The sequence below is a fragment of the Oncorhynchus masou genome, chromosome 13 (assembly GCF_036934945.1).
Source record: "Oncorhynchus masou masou isolate Uvic2021 chromosome 13, UVic_Omas_1.1, whole genome shotgun sequence".
NCBI lineage: Eukaryota > Metazoa > Chordata > Actinopteri > Salmoniformes > Salmonidae > Oncorhynchus > Oncorhynchus masou.
In genome coordinates, this window is record NC_088224.1 from 81,553,336 (window position 1) to 81,570,061 (window position 16,726).

The window sequence follows — 16,726 nt, forward strand, 5'->3', positions numbered from 1 at the left end:
CCAACCCAACACCGTCCCTGCTTCTCCCCATGTTCACCCAACCCAACACCGTCCTTGCTTCTCCCCATGTGCACCCAACCCAACACCGTCCCTGCTTCTCCCCATGTGCACCCAACCCAACACCGTCCCTGCTTCTCCCCATGTGCACCCAACCCAACACCGTCCCTGCTTCTCCCCATGTGCACCCAACCCAACACCGTCCCTGATTCTCCCTATGTGCACCCAACCCAACACCGTCCCTGCTTCTCCCCATGTGCACCCAACCCAACACCGTCCCTGTTTCTCCCCATGTGCACCCAACCCAACACCGTCCCTGCTTCTCCCCATGTACACCCAACCCAACACCGTCCCTGCTTCTCACCATGTGCACCCAACCCAACACCATCCCTGCTTCTCCCCATGTGTACCCAACCCAACACCGTTCCTGCTTCTCCCCATGTGCACCCAACCCAACACCACCTCTCCATGTCTCTCCCCATGTGCACCCAACCCAACACCGTCCCTGTTTCTCCCCATGTGCACCCAACCCAACACTGTCCCTGCTTCTCCCCATGTGCACCCAACCCAACACCATCTCTCCCTGTCTCTCCCCATGTGCACCCAACCCAACACCGTCCCTGCTTCTCCCCACGTGCACCCAACCCAACACCGTCCCTGCTTCTCCCCATGTGCACCCAACCCAACACCGTCCCTGCTTCTCCCCATGTGCACCCAACCCAACACCGTCCCTGTCTCTCCCCATGTGCACCCAACCCAACACCGTCCCTGCTTCTCCCCATGTGCACCCAACCCAACACCGTCCCTGCTTCTCCCCATGTGCACCCAACCCAACACTGTCTCTCTGTACCACCAGCCGGAAGAGAACACTTATGACCTTTTAAACAAACACAGTCCCTCAATGGCCTCTCTGTCTGTCTGCAGGACCATGGGGCAGGGCTTCCTCTCATTTGTGTGCGTGTGTGTTTGTGTGTGTGTGTGTGTTCATGCGCACGCGCGTGTGTGTGTGTGTGTTCATGCGTGTGTGTGTGTGTGTTCATGCGTGTATGTGTGTGTGTTTGTGTGTGTGTGTGTTCATGCGCACGCGCGTGTGTGTGTGTTCATGCGTGTGTGTGTGTGTGTTCATCAGCATTGTGTGTGTGTGTGTGTGTATGTGCTTGCGTTGTAATTATAAAGAAATGAAGTTGTCTGAGCCAGGTTTGCAGTCTGCCAGTCCCCCTCCTACCTGGACTCTCCCCAGCCTCACTGTTTGCCTGACTAGTGTGGAGATATCCTCTGTTGTGTGACAGAAAGGTCCGGGCAGCCATCGTCCATGCAGGGTACAAACCCTAGGCTTGGACTGGAAACACTTTCACAACACATTCCAGGTGCCCATACCGCTCTCATAACCATCACCACACTCACAGCAGAGAGGGAATGATGCCAGCTTCGCTCCTCTCCCTTCAGCAGCAGATGGCTTGACTGAGGATGTGTATGTCTGATAGCTCGCCCCACATGTGTAGCTCAACCTCTGGATTAGGATCAAAACAGACTGTCAAACTTTCACCCTCAAACTAATTACCAAATGTTGAAATGCTTAGACATAGATGGATGCTTGGAAGAAGATGACAGATGAGTTTGTCCATACAATACATTATTATATCAATATGGATATGGATATGCTTACGTCAATATGTATGCTTGTCAAAATATTGACGGTAACATAATATTTTGGGTCACATTTACCCATGGCTTGTTTATTTACAAAGGGATCTACACAGTTTATTGTCATGGCTTAGATTGTTTAACATAGTTCATTTGGAAATCCTGTCCCCTCTCCATGACATCACTTCTCAGTCTGCTCGCACAGTGGTTTTGGTAAATGCTAAGAGGGATCCTTGGGCTGACTGAACCCTTACCATAACCCTAACCCTGATATTAACACTTATCACCTTCAAACACACTGAGGTTGTGTCTCATCTCAATGACCTCACAGTATTCAGAGTATACAGTACAGGAGGTTGGTGGCAGCTTCATTGGGGAGGACAGGCTCATGGAATAGGTGGAATGGTATCAAATACATCACACATATGGTTTCCAGGTGTTTGTTGCCATTCCATTTGCTCCATTCTGGACATTATTATGAGCCGTCCTCCCCTCAGCAGCCTCCTGTGGTCTACAGGTGCAGAGCCTAAAGGCTTGTTGATGCTCCATGTCTTCATCTGCTCACTGTGACATATTCACTGTCAGTCTGCGGGGGTCTTGTGGTAGACCGCTCACATGGGCCTTTGAAAGTCTGTAACCAATGCCACTCTGTGGACCAGATTCATTCATGGACAATAGAGTAAGGAAAAATGTTGCATAATCTATTGGGAACCGATGTTGAAAGTTGAAACTTTATTAAACTTAAGACCACTTTAAGCAACTCACTCGCTCAACCATATGTAGTATCCATACATCATGGGTTCACTCCCCTCCCACTCTGGAGATCTCTATTCTCTCCTAGACCCCTAGCCCTGTCCATCACACCAGGACCCCTAGCCCTGTCTATAACACCAGGACCCCTAGCCCTGTCCATCACACCAGGACCCCTAGCCCTGTCCATCACACCAGGATCCCTAGCCCTGTCTATAACAACAGGACCCCTAGCCCTGTCTATAACACCAGGACCCCTAGCCCTGTCTATAACACCAGGACCCCTAGCCCTCTCCATCACACCAGGACCGCTCGCCCTGTCTATAACACCAGGACCCCTAGCCCTGTCTATAACAACAGGACCCCTAGCCCTGTCTATAACACCAGGACCCCTAGCCCTGTCTATAACACCAGGACCCCTAGCCCTCTCCATCACACCAGGACCGCTCGCCCTGTCTATAACACCAGGACCCCTAGCCCTGTCTATAACACCAGGACCCCTAGCCCTCTCCATCACACCAGGACCGCTCGCCCTGTCTATAACACCAGGACCCCTAGCCCTGTCTATAACACCAGGACCCCTAGCCCTCTCCATCACACCAGGACCGCTCGCCCTGTCTATAACACCAGGACCCCTAGCCCTGTCTATAACACCAGGACCCCTAGCCCTGTCTATAACACCAGGACCCCTAGCCCTGTCCATCACACCAGGACCCCTAGCCCTGTCTATAACAACAGGACCCCTAGCCCTGTCTATAACACCAGGACCCCTAGCCCTGTCTATAACACCAGGACCCCTAGCCCTCTCCATCACACCAGGACCGCTCGCCCTGTCTATAACACCAGGACCCCTAGCCATGTCCATAACAGCAGGACCCCGAGCCCTGTCCATCACACCAGGACCCCTAGCCCTGTCTATAACACCAGGGTCCTTAGCCCTGTCTATAACACCAGGACCCCTAGCCCTGTCTATAACACCAGGACCCCTAGCCTTGTCTATAACACCAGGACCCCTAGCCCTGTCTATAACACCAGGGCCCCTAGCCCTGTCTATAACACCAGGACCCCTAGCCCTGTCCATAACACCAGGACCCCTAGCCCTGTCTATAACACCAGGGCCCCTAGCCCTGTCTATAACACCAGGGCCCCTAGCCCTGTCCATAACACCAGGATCTCTAGCCCTGTATATAACAGCAGGACCCCTAGCCCTGTCCATAACACCAGGGCCCCTAGCCCTGTCTATAACACCAGGACCCCTAGCCCTGTCTATAACACCAGGGCCCCTAGCCCTGTCTATAACACCAGGACCCCTAGCCCTGTCTATAACACCAGGACCCCTAGCCCTGTCTATAACACCAGGGCCCCTAGCCCTGTCTATAACACCAGGGCCCCTAGCCCTGTCTATAACACCAGGGCCCCTAGCCCTGTCTATAACACCAGGACCCCTAGCCCTGTCTATAACACCAGGACCCCTAGCCCTGTCCATAACACCAGGGCCCCTAGCCCTGTCTATAACACCAGGGCCCCTAGCCCTGTCTATAACACCAGGGCCCCTAGCCCTGTCTATAACACCAGGGCCCCTAGCCCTGTCCATAACACCAGGATCTCTAGCCCTGTATATAACAGCAGGACCCCTAGCCCTGTCTATAACACCAGGGCCCCTAGCCCTGTCTTTAACACCAGGACCCCAGGGCCCTTACTGATCTACTGGTCATGCTCCCTGGGACCTGAGCACTGTGTATAGGGTGTTTGTGAGGAGGCAGAGAGGAGAGAGGGCATGAGCTCATAGCACAGGAATGAAGAAGCTGCCATGTCCAATCTCATCTCTCTGGTGGTGGGGTCAGTAGGGAAGGAGGGAGAGGGATGGAGGGAGGGAGGAAAGGAGGGAGATAGAAGGAGGATAAGACAGCCGTGGGGCTGTGAGAGGGGTTTAACACACACACACACTTACACTCACACTGAGCCTTTGGCAAATTTACTGGATCCGTACTGCCCCAACCAGCCTGGGGTTTGGGGGGGGCAGGGCTTAACACGCCATGGGTGGGGGGCCTATCTTTGATGTGAACTGTTGGGAGATTGGGAGCTGGGGACCAGGAAAAGGAACTCAGCAGCTGAGGGGGGAGAGAGGGGGTACATATATAGATAAATGCAGAGTGAAAGAGCAGGAGGTGTGGGACCCATAGGGCAGTGCTGGAGGGGAGATGGAGAGTTTCTATATGGGAGCTCTCACTACGTATCACAGCCTAGCAGAGAACAGCCTAGCAGAGAATAGCCTAGCAGAGAACAGCCTAGCAGAGAATAGCCTAGCAGAGAATAGCCTAGCAGAAAACAGCCTAGCAGAAAACAGCCTAGCAGAGAATAGCCTAGCAGAGAACAGCCTAGCAGAGAATAGCCTAGCAGAGAACAGCCTAGCAGAGAACAGCCTAGCAGAGAACAGCCTAGCAGAGAACAGCCTAGCAGAGAACAGCCTAGCAGAGAACAGCCTAGCAGAAAACGGCCTCGCAGAAAACAGCCTAGCAGAAAACAGCCTAGCATAGAACAGCCAAGCACAGAACAGCCTAGCATAGAACAGCCAAGCATAGAACAGCCTAGCATAGAACAGCCAAGCAGAGAACAGCCTAGCAGAGAACAGCCCAGCAGGAAACAGCCAAGCAGAGAACCGCCTAGCAGGAAACAGCCTAGCAGAGAACCGCCTAGCAGGAAACAGCCTAGCAGAGAACAGCCTAGCAGGAAACAGCCTAGCAGAGAACCGCCTAGCAGGAAACAGCCAAGCAGAGAACCGCCTAGCAGAGAACAGAATGAGCTCAATAAGACTTACTTAGTTATTTTTGTCTTTATTTTGAGAGAGAGAGAGAGAAAGAGAAGGACGGAGAAAGATAGAGAGAGATGTTTGCCTACTGTGTCCACATGAGGCCAAAAGTATCCCAGTCTTAAGTAACAGCATGCACATCTGGGAGCGATTACTCATTTAATATTTTCTCATTGTTTGCTGTGGAGTCTCTCACTCCTCTCCTCCTCTCTCCGTTGCTCCACCTCTACCCTCTGTTATTTATGGGCTGCCATGTTTGGAGAGCGACGTATAGCTGTGCCTTGTGGCTCCTCGCCTTCCCCAAATCAAGACCATTTGTTAACTTTAACAGGAGCAATACTATCCTTGTGAAGACAAGAGGAGAAGAGGGGGGACCAGCACAGTACAACACATTCACTTCCCTTCCAGGACATGCAACAAAACACTTCTGTCCTCCTCCCCTTCCTCCTCCCCTCTCCAGTTGCTCTCGGACACTTTTCCTTTTTCTGTCTTTCTTCTTCTGTGGTTATTCATGTTCACTCTGACTATTGTTTCTTCTTCTGGGGTTAGTCATGTTCACTCTGACTATTGTTTCTTCTTCTGTGGTTAGTCATGTTCACTCTGACTATTGTTTCTTCTTCTGTGTTTAGTCATGTTCACTCCGACTATTGTTTCTTCTTCTGTGGTTAGTCATGTTCACTCTGACTATTGTTTCTTTTTCTGTGGTTAGTCATGTTCACTCTGACTATTGTTTCTTCTTCTGTGGTTAGTCATGTTCACTCTGACTATTGTTTCTTCTTCTGTGGTTAGTCATGTTCACTCTGACTATTGTTTCTTCTTCTGTGTTTAGTCATGTTCACTCTGACTATTGTTTTGAGGAAATGCTGCAAACCAAAGGCAGATCAATCCAGCTTCCTGTGTTTGTTCCAGGTTTGTTTTTGTATGCTTTTGGACAAATCTTCAGTTCCCAATGGGTCTTTTTTTAATACTGGTGAAGATTTGTGGGGGGGAGCTTACTGTAATCCCTTTCCTCTGAACAAAGCTCATTTGATCATCCTGTTCAGGCTTGTGTGCCGCATTAAGTCTTCATTTTCATTAATGTCGAAAGCGCACTGGAATCTCATTTTAATTTGACATTTCAGCATCTGGTTTCAATTTCCCAGGGGGGGGGAGTAGAGAGGGGGGGGGGGGTAGAGAGGGCTGGTGGTTGAACAGGACAACCCATGGGTTTGAGGAGCAGAGAGGGCTAGTGGTTGAACAGGACAACCCATGGGATGGTGGGGGGGGAGCAGAGAGGGCTAGTGGTTGAACAGGACAACCCATGGGTTTGAGGAGCAGAGAGGGCTAGTGGTTGAATAGGAGAACCCATGGGTTTGAGGAGCAGAGAGGGCTAGTGGTTGAACAGGACAACCCATGGGTTTGAGGAGCAGAGAGGACTAGTGGTTGAACAGGACAACCCATGGGTTTGAGGAGCAGAGAGGGCTAGTGGTTGAATAGGAGAATCCATGGGTTTGAGGAGCAGAGAGGACTAGTGGTTGAACAGGAGAACCCATGGGTTTGAGGAGCAGAGAGGGCTAGTGGTTGAATAGGAGAACCCATGGGTTTGAGGAGCAGAGAGGACTAGTGGTTGAACAGGAGAACCCATGGGTTTGAGGAGCAGAGAGGACTAGTGGTTGAACAGGAGAACCCATGGGTTTGAGGAGCAGAGAGGGCTAGTGGTTGAATAGGAGAATCCATGGGTTTGAGGAGCAGAGATGGCGAGTTGAAAACCTTCTCTTAGTGAGTCTCCACTATAAGATGTGATCATAGTTATTTGAGGTAGCCTGTACTCATCCCTAGTGTGCTACTGTGGACCTGGGCAGTGATTGGTCAGGTCTGTACAGTTACGTTAGAAACAGATCCAGACCCAGGCAGAGCCTTGAAGATGTTTCACACTGGAGAGCCTGGCAGAAACCTTGAAGTTGTTTCCCACTGGAGAGCCATGCAGAGCCTTGAAGACGTTTCCCACTGGAGAGCCAGGCAGAGCCTTAAAGATGTTTCCCACTGGATAGCCAGGCAGAGCCTTGAAGACGTTTCCCACTGGAGAGCCAGGCAGAGCCTTGAAGATGTTTCCCACTGGAGAGCCATGCAGAGCCTTGAAGATGTTTCCCACTGGATAGCCAGGCAGAGCCTTGAAGACGTTTCCCACTGGAGAGCCAGGCAGAGCCTTGAAGACGTTTCCCACTGGAGAGCCATGCAGAGCCTTGAAGATGTTTCCCACTGGAAAGCCAGGCAGAGCATTGAAGACATTTCCCACTGGAGATCCAGGCAGAGCCTTGAAGACGTTTCCCACTGGAGAGCCAGGCAGAGCATTGAAGACGTTTCCCACTGGAGATCCAGGCAGAGCCTTGAAGACGTTTCCCACTGGAGTGCCAGGCAGAGCCTTGAAGACTTTTCCCACTGGAGAGCCAGGCAGAGCATTGAAGACGTTTCCCACTGGAGATCCAGGCAGAGCCTTGAAGACGTTTCCCACTGGAGTGCCAGGCAGAGCCTTGAAGACTTTTCCCACTGGAGATCCAGGCAGAGCCTTGAAGACGTTTCCCACTGGAGAGCCAGGCAGAGCTATGAAGAGTTTTCCCACTGGAGATCCAGGCAGAGCCTTGAAGATGTGTCCCACTGCACCACCAGACAGAAGCCTTGCAGCCTCATACCAATGGCTGCACTGCAGCATCCTACCAATGCCTGCTCTCTCCTCAGCCAGCTGTCTGTCAAAACGATAGGGAGGAGCCCTGATAAGATGAGAGTTTTCTCTTTAATCAGCAACGCAGCAATGCATCTATTTTAACCTTTATTTCACTAGGCATTTATTTAACTATTGATACACCATTCTTAAAAGGTAAAGATAGTAGATTGATTATCACACACTATTTATGTGGCATATCTGGAAGCTGATTAACCAGCATGATCATTACACAATAAAAAGCTAATTCTACAATGTGCAGTTTTGTCACACAACACAATACCACAGATGTCTCAAGTTTTGAGGGACTGTGCAATTGGCATACTGACTGCAGGAATGTTCAACCGAGTTGTTGCCAGATAGTTGAATGTTAATTTCTCCACCGTAAGCCACCACCAACTTCATTTTAGAGGATGTGCTGAGGAGTATGTCTGTCTGTAACAAAGTCATTTGCGTGAAAAAAAAACAACAAATTATTACTGGCTGGGCCCCTGCCCAATCATGAGAAATCCATAGATTATGGCCTAATGAATTTATTTCAGTTGACTGATTTCCTTCTATGAACTGTACAATCTATGAAATATATATTTTTGTTCGGTATAGATTGTTTATAACTATAGAGAATATCTTCCAAGGCCCTTGAAAGACACTGTCTGACTCACAGTCATTCTGTTGCCTCCCATCATCACATCAGCAGCACAGTTAGTAAAGCCAGGAAGGACAAAGATGTGTCTTCATGCTGGAACCTGTGTGACCCACATATTAAGACAGGTCAAGGCACACACAAATACACACCCATTCACACTGTGCTTGGTCTTCCTGTTAAGAGCCCAGGAAACATTATCTGGTAGGGGACAGCTGAAGGTTCATGGCAGGGAGGGAGGAAGGGAGGGAGGGAGGGAGGGAGGGAGGGAGGGAGGGAGGGAGGGAGGAGGGAGGGAGGGAGGGAGGGAGGGAGGAGGGAGGGAGGGAGGGAGGGAGGGAGGGAGGGAGGGAGAATGGTAGTGGAGGCTCATTATCCAAAAAACATGCAGGACAGCACACAGCAGGGCCCTCCATCCTGTCCTCCCTCACATAGAGACCAGGAGACCAGAGGCAGCCTCTCTTGGCAAGGCTATGGATCTGACTGTGATTCTGTTGAAGAGTTAGAGGTTCGCTCCAGTCCCTCATCCATCATTCTCTCTCTTTCTTTCTTTATTTCCACTTCTCCAATTCTCTCTCTCGTAAGATTATGTTTCTCCCCATGCAGGTGGCCAGGGTTGCCTGCTGCACTGTGATGTGCGGTAGTCAGCTGTGCTTGTGGAGGAAAGGTGTCAGGGGGAGGACAGAGAGCCAAGCGGGGGACTGAGGGATGTAGAGGAGGAGTGGAGGTCATTGGGTTGTGCTGCTGTAAACACTAGAGGATGCCAGCTCTCACCAGCCTTCCTCTATCCTTCTCTCCCTCTCTCTCTCCATCTCTATCCATCCCCAGGGACAATCCAGTTCTAAGTTTCTATATTCTCCTCTCCTCTAGTGTTCTCTAGTGTCCTCTCCTGTAGTGTTCTCTTGTCTCCTCTCCTCAAGTGTTCTCTTGTCTCCTCTCCTCTTGTGTTCTCTTGTCTCCTCTCCTCTAGTGTTCTCTAGTTCCCTCTCCTCTAGTTATATCTAGTGTCCTCTCCTCTAGTGTTCTCTAATGTCTTCTCCTCTCATGTTCTCTCCTCCAGTGTCCTCTTGTCTCCTCTCCTCTAGTGTTCTCTAGTCTCCTCTCCTCTAGTCTCCTCTCCTCCAGTGTCCTCTTGTCTCCTCTCCTCTAGTGTTCTCTAGTTTCCTCTCCTCTAGTCTCCTCTCCTCCAGTGTCCTCTTGTCTCCTCTCCTCTAGTGTTCTCTAGTCTCCTCTCCTCTAGTCTCCTGTCATCCAGTGTGCTCCAGTCTCCTCTCCTCTAGTCTGACTTGCCTAGTTAAATAAAGGTTAAATAAATAACAAATAAAATAGTCTCCTCTCCTCCAGTGTTCTCTAGTGTCCTCTACTGCAGTGTTCTCTAGTTTCCTCTCCTCTAGTGTTCTCTAGTGTCCTCTCCTCTAGTATTCTCTAGTCTCCTCTCCTCCAATGTTCTCTAGTCTCCTCTCCTCCAGGGTTCTCTAGTGTCCTCTACTGCAGTGTTCTCTAGTTTCCTCTCCTCTAGTCTTGTCTAGTGTCCTCTCCTCTAGTGTCCTCTAGTGTCCTCTACTGCAGTGTTCTCTAGTTTCCTCTCCTCTAGTCTTGTCTAGTGTCCTCTCCTCTAGTGTTCTCTAGTCTCCTCTCCTCCAATGTTCTCTAGTCTCCTCTCCTCCAGGGTTCTCTAGTGTCTCTCCTCCAGTGTTCTCTTGTCTCCTCTCCTCTAGTGTTCTCTAGTGTCCTCTCCTCCAGTGTTCTCTAGTGTCCTCTCCTCTAGTGCTCTCTTGTCTCCTCTCCTCGAGTGTTCTCTTGTCTCCTCTCCTCTAGGGTTCTCGTCTCCTCTCCTCTAGTGTTCTCTAGTGTCATCTCCTCTAGTGTTCTCTTGTCTCCTCTTCTCTAGTGTTCTCTTGTCTCCTCTCCTCTAGTGTTCTCTAGTGTCCTCTCCTCCAGTGTTCTCTCGTGTCCTCTCCTCTAGTGCTCTCTTGTCTCCTCTCCTCAAATGTTCTCTTGTCTCCTCTCCTCTAGGGTTCTCTTGTCTCCTCTCCTCCAGTGTTCTCTAGTCTCCTCTCCTCTAGTGTTCTCTAGTGTCCTCCTCCAGTGTTCTCTAGTGTTCTCTAGTCTCCACTCCTCCAGTGTTCTCTAGTGTCCTCTCCTCCAGTTTTCTCTAGTCTCCTCTCCTCCAGTGTTCTCTAGTCTCCTCTCCTCCAGTGTTCTCTAGTGTTCTCTGGTCTCCTCTCCTCGGGTGTTCTTTAGTCTCATCTCCTCCACTGTTTTCTAGTCTCCTCTCCTCTAGTCTCATCTCCTCTAGTGTTCTCTAATCTCCTCTCCTCTAGTCTCCTCCCCTCTAGTCACCTCTCCTCTAGTGTTTTCTAGTCTCCTCTCCTCTAGTTTCCTCTAGTCTCCTTTCCTCCAGTGTTCGCTAGTCTCCTCTCCTCTAGTGTTCTCTATTTGAGAAGAGTGTCTCTCTGTATGTAGCCTTGCTAATGTTTGGAATGTGAATAGCTATCTTTCAGTGGGAGGACATTGCGGCACTTTTCAAGGCTTTGACTCACACTCACATCTCTGATCAGGATATTTCGATCCGGCTGGCCTTGCCTGTACAGATGGAGCCAGTGTTCTAGTGAAGCTGATGTTTATGTTTATATCCTCCTCTTCCTCAGCGGCACGACCCTGTCTGTTTTGACCTGCGCTCATGAGCACATACACAACTCAGCTGGAGGGTTGTTAGGCTTTGTGGAGGAGTAGGAGTATTTTGCCTAATTAGAAATAAAGAAATACTTTAAATCACTTTTGCACATCTGCGTTTCCATGGAGGATGTCATGTTGTTATAACAGTGTTTCTGCCTAGCAACAAGAGATAAGAAAAACACAAATCCCATTGCTTTAGAGTCAGGTAAACCACATATGGAGACCTGCATTGTGATGGGGGTCATACAGTGTTCTGCTGCTCATACAGTGTTCTGCTGCTGTACGTGACAATGTGTTGGGTCTGATTAGCTATAGAAGCCTGGAGAAACCATTACTTCCTATAGATCTCCCTCTTAAAGCCATTTCCTACAGGGGGATTGGGTTCCCCTCCACTCTGCCGTACATAAACCCACTCCCTCATGCTGGGAAGTTACAAGAGGCAGGCAGAGAGAGAGAGGGGTATCTCAGCTTGGTGCAGCGATGGCCAATTAAGTGCTTAAAGGATTTTGTTGGCTTTCAGGAGGTTGGGGTTTCCTGGTGGGAGCCTGTCTTTGATCTGTGTGGGGCGGAGGGAGGTGTAGGAGGTGACTAGAAGCATGTTTAGAGGGAGTTGCATCCACACTCTCTGCACACGTCTCGTGTGGATGCACGCTATCACCCTTGGTAGAGAGCACATTGTCAACAAGGCCTTGTGGGTAGGTGTATGACACACATGCTGTGGCCGGTGGTCCAGACAATCGTGGTATGACAATCCCTGGTTATTTATAGTCTACTCTGATAGAAGTGGTCACTGCAGTCATGTCCACGTTGTGACGGATCGGTGACAGTCCCCAATTATAGGAGTTGGGAGGTAGAGGAGGTGCACCATGGTGGCTAGCAGCAGGTTTAGGGGAGTGAGACAATGAGATAGTGGAGAGGAGAAGGTCAAATTCCACACACACACTCACACACAGAGAAACACACATACACACATACACACCTTCACATGTGTGCATACACATGCTCACACACAGAGAAACACACATACACACATACACACCTTCACATGCGTGCATACACATGCTCACACACAGAGAAACACACATACACACATACACACCTTCACATGTGTGCATACACATGCTCACACACAGAGAAACACACATACACACAGACACACCTTCACATTTGTGCATACACATGCTCACACACAGAGAAACACACATACACACATATACACCTTCACATGTGTGCATACACATGCTCACACACAGACACACACACATACACACACCTTCACATGTGTGCATACACATGCTCACACACATACACACACCTTCACATGAGTAGAGACACGTACACACACATACAAGGCTCACATGCATAAACACTCATAAACACTGTCATACATAGACACACATTGTGTCGACCTTGCGTACTTGAGGCTGACTAGGATTTCAGCCTGTAGTTTATGAGAACATGTTGTGTGTGTGTACAGACAGATACACCCGAGCTGGGAAAGTGATTACTGGCACGCCGTCTATAGATGGAGGGTTGTTGGTTTTTCATTACCTTCTGTCCTCTCGTAAATCTCTCCAGTTTATCTTCAACACTACCGCTGGGGAGGCAGAGAGGAATTAGCTAGGCTCTGACCCTCTGATAGCAACCCACAACCATCCTGCCTCTCAGCTTTTACAATACTGCTGTGACATACTTTTCCAAATTGTTACTGGACTGAGTTACTGGGGTATACATTTCATAGAGTCCTTAGTGCACTACTTTTCATGAGAACTCTAGTCAAAAGTAATGCACTTTGTAGAGTATAGTATGTGGTTTGTGTTCTCTTCATGTAGTCTAGATAAAGAACCCTGTCTCTAATGTTCATAGTGTTTATATGATGCTGCGGTACTATGATGTTGTAGTCAGGGTGAATGAGATCATTTGTTCCCGTAAAACGCCATTTCCCTCTGTCACATTAGTTCGGCCCTGTTGTCCTTATCTATTAGACAGACGGCTTCTATACCACCATACTAATGGGCCTTTTATCTGGGAAAATGCGTCTCTGACTGTTTATAAGAAATCCTGTCCAAAGGTGGTGGGAATATCTGTTGATGAGTTGTAATGCAACTACCTGATACATTAGCCACTGACAGGGTTATAGGTATAAACAGGAAGTGAAAGCGATATGTGATGAAGGGGCGATGAGGAGGGGATGATGTGTGTGTTCGGAGGCATGTCTTAAACTCCATGTCCTTAGGCTGACACAGAGAGACAGTATGATGTGATAAAGAGGGGAGATGGTTGGTCAAAGCCATTCTCATGTGTGTATGCACGCTATCACCCTTGGTAGAGAGCACACTGTCAACAAGGCCTTGTCGTAGGTGTATGACACACATGCTGTGGCCGGTGGTCCAGACAATCGTGGTATGACAATCCCTGGTTATTTATAGTCTACTCTGATAGAAGTGGTCACTGCGGCCTTGTCCACGTTGTGACGGATCGGTGACAGTCCCCAATTATAGGCTATGGTAACACTGTGGCGGTTTCCTCTTGTCATTATGTTGTTGCTGTAGATCAGTGTTGTGGTCTGTAGATGACACAATGCATCTCATATCTATGTTCCTGTCTAACTGGAGTGACCGGTTTTGGTGTTATTATGCCCTTTGTGTCAAAGCTAATCTCTGCCAGTGCCGACCTCACGTTAACCCTTTGTCTTCCTCTCTTTCTGCAGTACTACGTGATGACTTCAGACAGAACCCTGCTGATATAATGGTGGCAGCGGGCGAGCCTGCAGTCCTAGAGTGTATGCCCCCTCGCGGGCATCCTGAACCGAGCATATCCTGGAAGAAGGACGGTGCCAACATTGATGACAGAGATGAACGAATCACTGTGAGTGGAACTGGTTGTATGTGTGTATATGTGTGTGTTTTGCATGTGTGAGTGTGATTGTGCAGTTATGTTCATCAAAGTATTTGATACTATATCAATGTTTGTTTGAACCTCACATTGATTGATTTGGCCCCTGTTGTTTCACCAATAGTGATGTATAACTCCAAATGAGCAAACTGCAGTTGTTGTGACATTTAATGTGAAAGACCCAGAATTAGTCTTGGTTCATTAGTCAAGCAGCAGACCATTGATTAGGATCCTGTTGAGTAACATCAGCCAGTAGAACAAACACTCACAACTATGATGAAATGAAAAAGTTTCTGAAACAGAAGAAAGTTGGTCTCTGCAGCACAGAGGGAGTGGGAACATTCCCTCTATATCTGATTTATACAGTATTCGAGGCCAGCCACCAATTAGTGTGTTTTATTTCAGAGTGTAGTGAAGGGATCAGCAGTATCAATCACCCCCTGCTGCTGCTGAGTAGAGCAGTAGAGAGCTGACCTTGATGGGCCCACTGCCTCCACCATATACCTATATGCACTTTCCCTATAGGTAGTTACAGTATGTGGTGGAGAAAGTGATTGTGTGTTTGATATCTCTGACTGGCTGAGTGTGTCGGGTGGATGGAGCTTCATTTCACTTTATTTGTATTTTTTATTTCACCTTTATTTAAGCAGGTAGTCAAGGTGAGAACAAGTTCTCATTCACAACTGCGACCTGGCCAAGATAAAGCAAAGCAGTGCGACAAAAACAACAACACAGAGTTACACATGGAATAAACAAACATACAATTAATAAAACAGTATAAAAATCTATATACAGTGTGTGCAAATGTAATCGGTATTCAAAAAATAGGCCATAGTGGCAAAATATTAACAATATAGCAATTAAACACGGGAGTGATAGATGTGCAGATGATGATGTGCAAGTAGAGATACTGGGGGAATAATAGAGCAAAAACTTAAAATCACAATATGGGGATGAGGTAGTTGGGTGGGCTATTTACAGATGGGCTGTGTACAGGCACAGTGATTGGTAAGCTGCTCTGACAGCTGATGCTTAAAGTTAGTGAGGGAGATATAAGTCTCCAGCTTCAGTTAGTTTTGTAATTCATTCCAGTCATTGGCAGCAGAGAACTGTAAGGAAAGGCGGCCAAAGAGGTGTTGGCTTTGGGGATGACCAGTGAGGTATACCTGCTGGAGCACGTGCTACGGGTGGGTGTTGCTATGGTGACCAGTGAGCTGAGTAGAGTGTTGGAGGCTATTTTGTAAATGGCATCACTGACTTAGAATATGTGGACAATTACAAATACATAGGTGTCTGGCTAGACTGTAAACTCTCCTTCCAGACTCACATTAAGCATCTACAAACCAAAATTAAATCTAGAATCGGCTTCCTATTTCGCAACGAAGCATCCTTGACTCATGTTGCCAAACGTACCCTCGTAAAACTGACTATCCTACCGATCCTTTACTTCAGTGATGTCATTTACAAAATAGCCTCCAACAGTCTACTCAGCAAACTGGATGCCATCCGTTTTGTCACTAAAGCCCCATATAATACCCACCACTGCGACATGTATGCTCTTATTGGCTGTCCCTTGCTTCAAATTCCTCGCCAAACCCACTGGCTCCAGGTCGTCTACAAGTCTTTGCTTGGCAAAGCCCCACCTTATCTCAGCTCACTGGTCATGATAGCATCACCCACCCATAGCACACGCTCCAGAAGGTACATCTCACTGTTCACCTCCAAAGCCAATTCCTCCTTCGGCAGCCTCTCCTTCCAGTTCTCTGCTGCCAATGACCGGAAAGAACTGCAAAAATCACTGAAGCTGGAGACTCATATCTCCCTCACTGGCTGTAAGCACCATCTGTCAGAGCAGCTCACAGATTATTGCACCTGTACATAGCCCATCTCTAAATAGCCCACCCAACTACCTCATCCCCATATTTTTATTTTTTGCTATTTTTCACCCCAGTATCTCTACTTGCAAACTCATCTTTTGCACATCTATCACTCCAGCTTTTAATTGCTATATTATTAATATTTCGCCTATTTTTTTGCCTTACCTCCCTTTGCCTTACCTCCCTTTTTGCCTTACCTCCCTTTGCCTTACCTCCTACCTCATTTGCACACACTGTATATAGACTTTTTCTATTGTGTTATTGACTGTATGTTTGTTTATACCATGTGAAACTCTGTGTTGTTGTCTGTGTCGCACTGCTTTGCTTTATCTTGGCCAGGTCGCAGTTGTAAATGAGAAGTCGTTCTCAACTAGCCTAGCTGGTTAAATGAAGATGAAATAAAACTTTTTTTTTACACGGGACAAGACAATCACATGTCCGACTGCTACGCCATCTCGGTTTGATAGGGATGGACAGATAAGAGGATAGTTAAAGCATAGGTCTGTGTTGTTTATGATCAGATGTTGACTCATGTTTAACGAGCTCTTCAGTTTCTACCATCTGCCAACAATATCACATTGAAAATTTGGCCAGTAGGCGGATGATTAACCAGGCCCTGAAGGGATCAGTAATCCCTGAAGGGATCAGCAAGGATAATTGGCCAGGCCCTGAAGGGATCAGTAATCCCTGAAGGGATCAGCAAGGATGATTGGCCAGGCCCTGAAGAGATCTGT

The 16,726-nt window shown here is 48.4% G+C and overlaps 1 protein-coding gene across 1 annotated transcript in view; it reads left to right on the top strand.

Annotated features, from left to right (window-relative positions):
* Window positions 1-16,726, top strand: part of LOC135553133 (roundabout homolog 1-like) — a 331,155-nt gene that overhangs the window by 177,674 nt on the left and 136,755 nt on the right. The window contains exon 3 of the mRNA XM_064985272.1: window positions 13,931-14,088. Coding sequence (XP_064841344.1) covers window positions 13,931-14,088 — 158 coding nt within the window. The remainder of the gene's footprint in view (window positions 1-13,930; window positions 14,089-16,726) is intronic.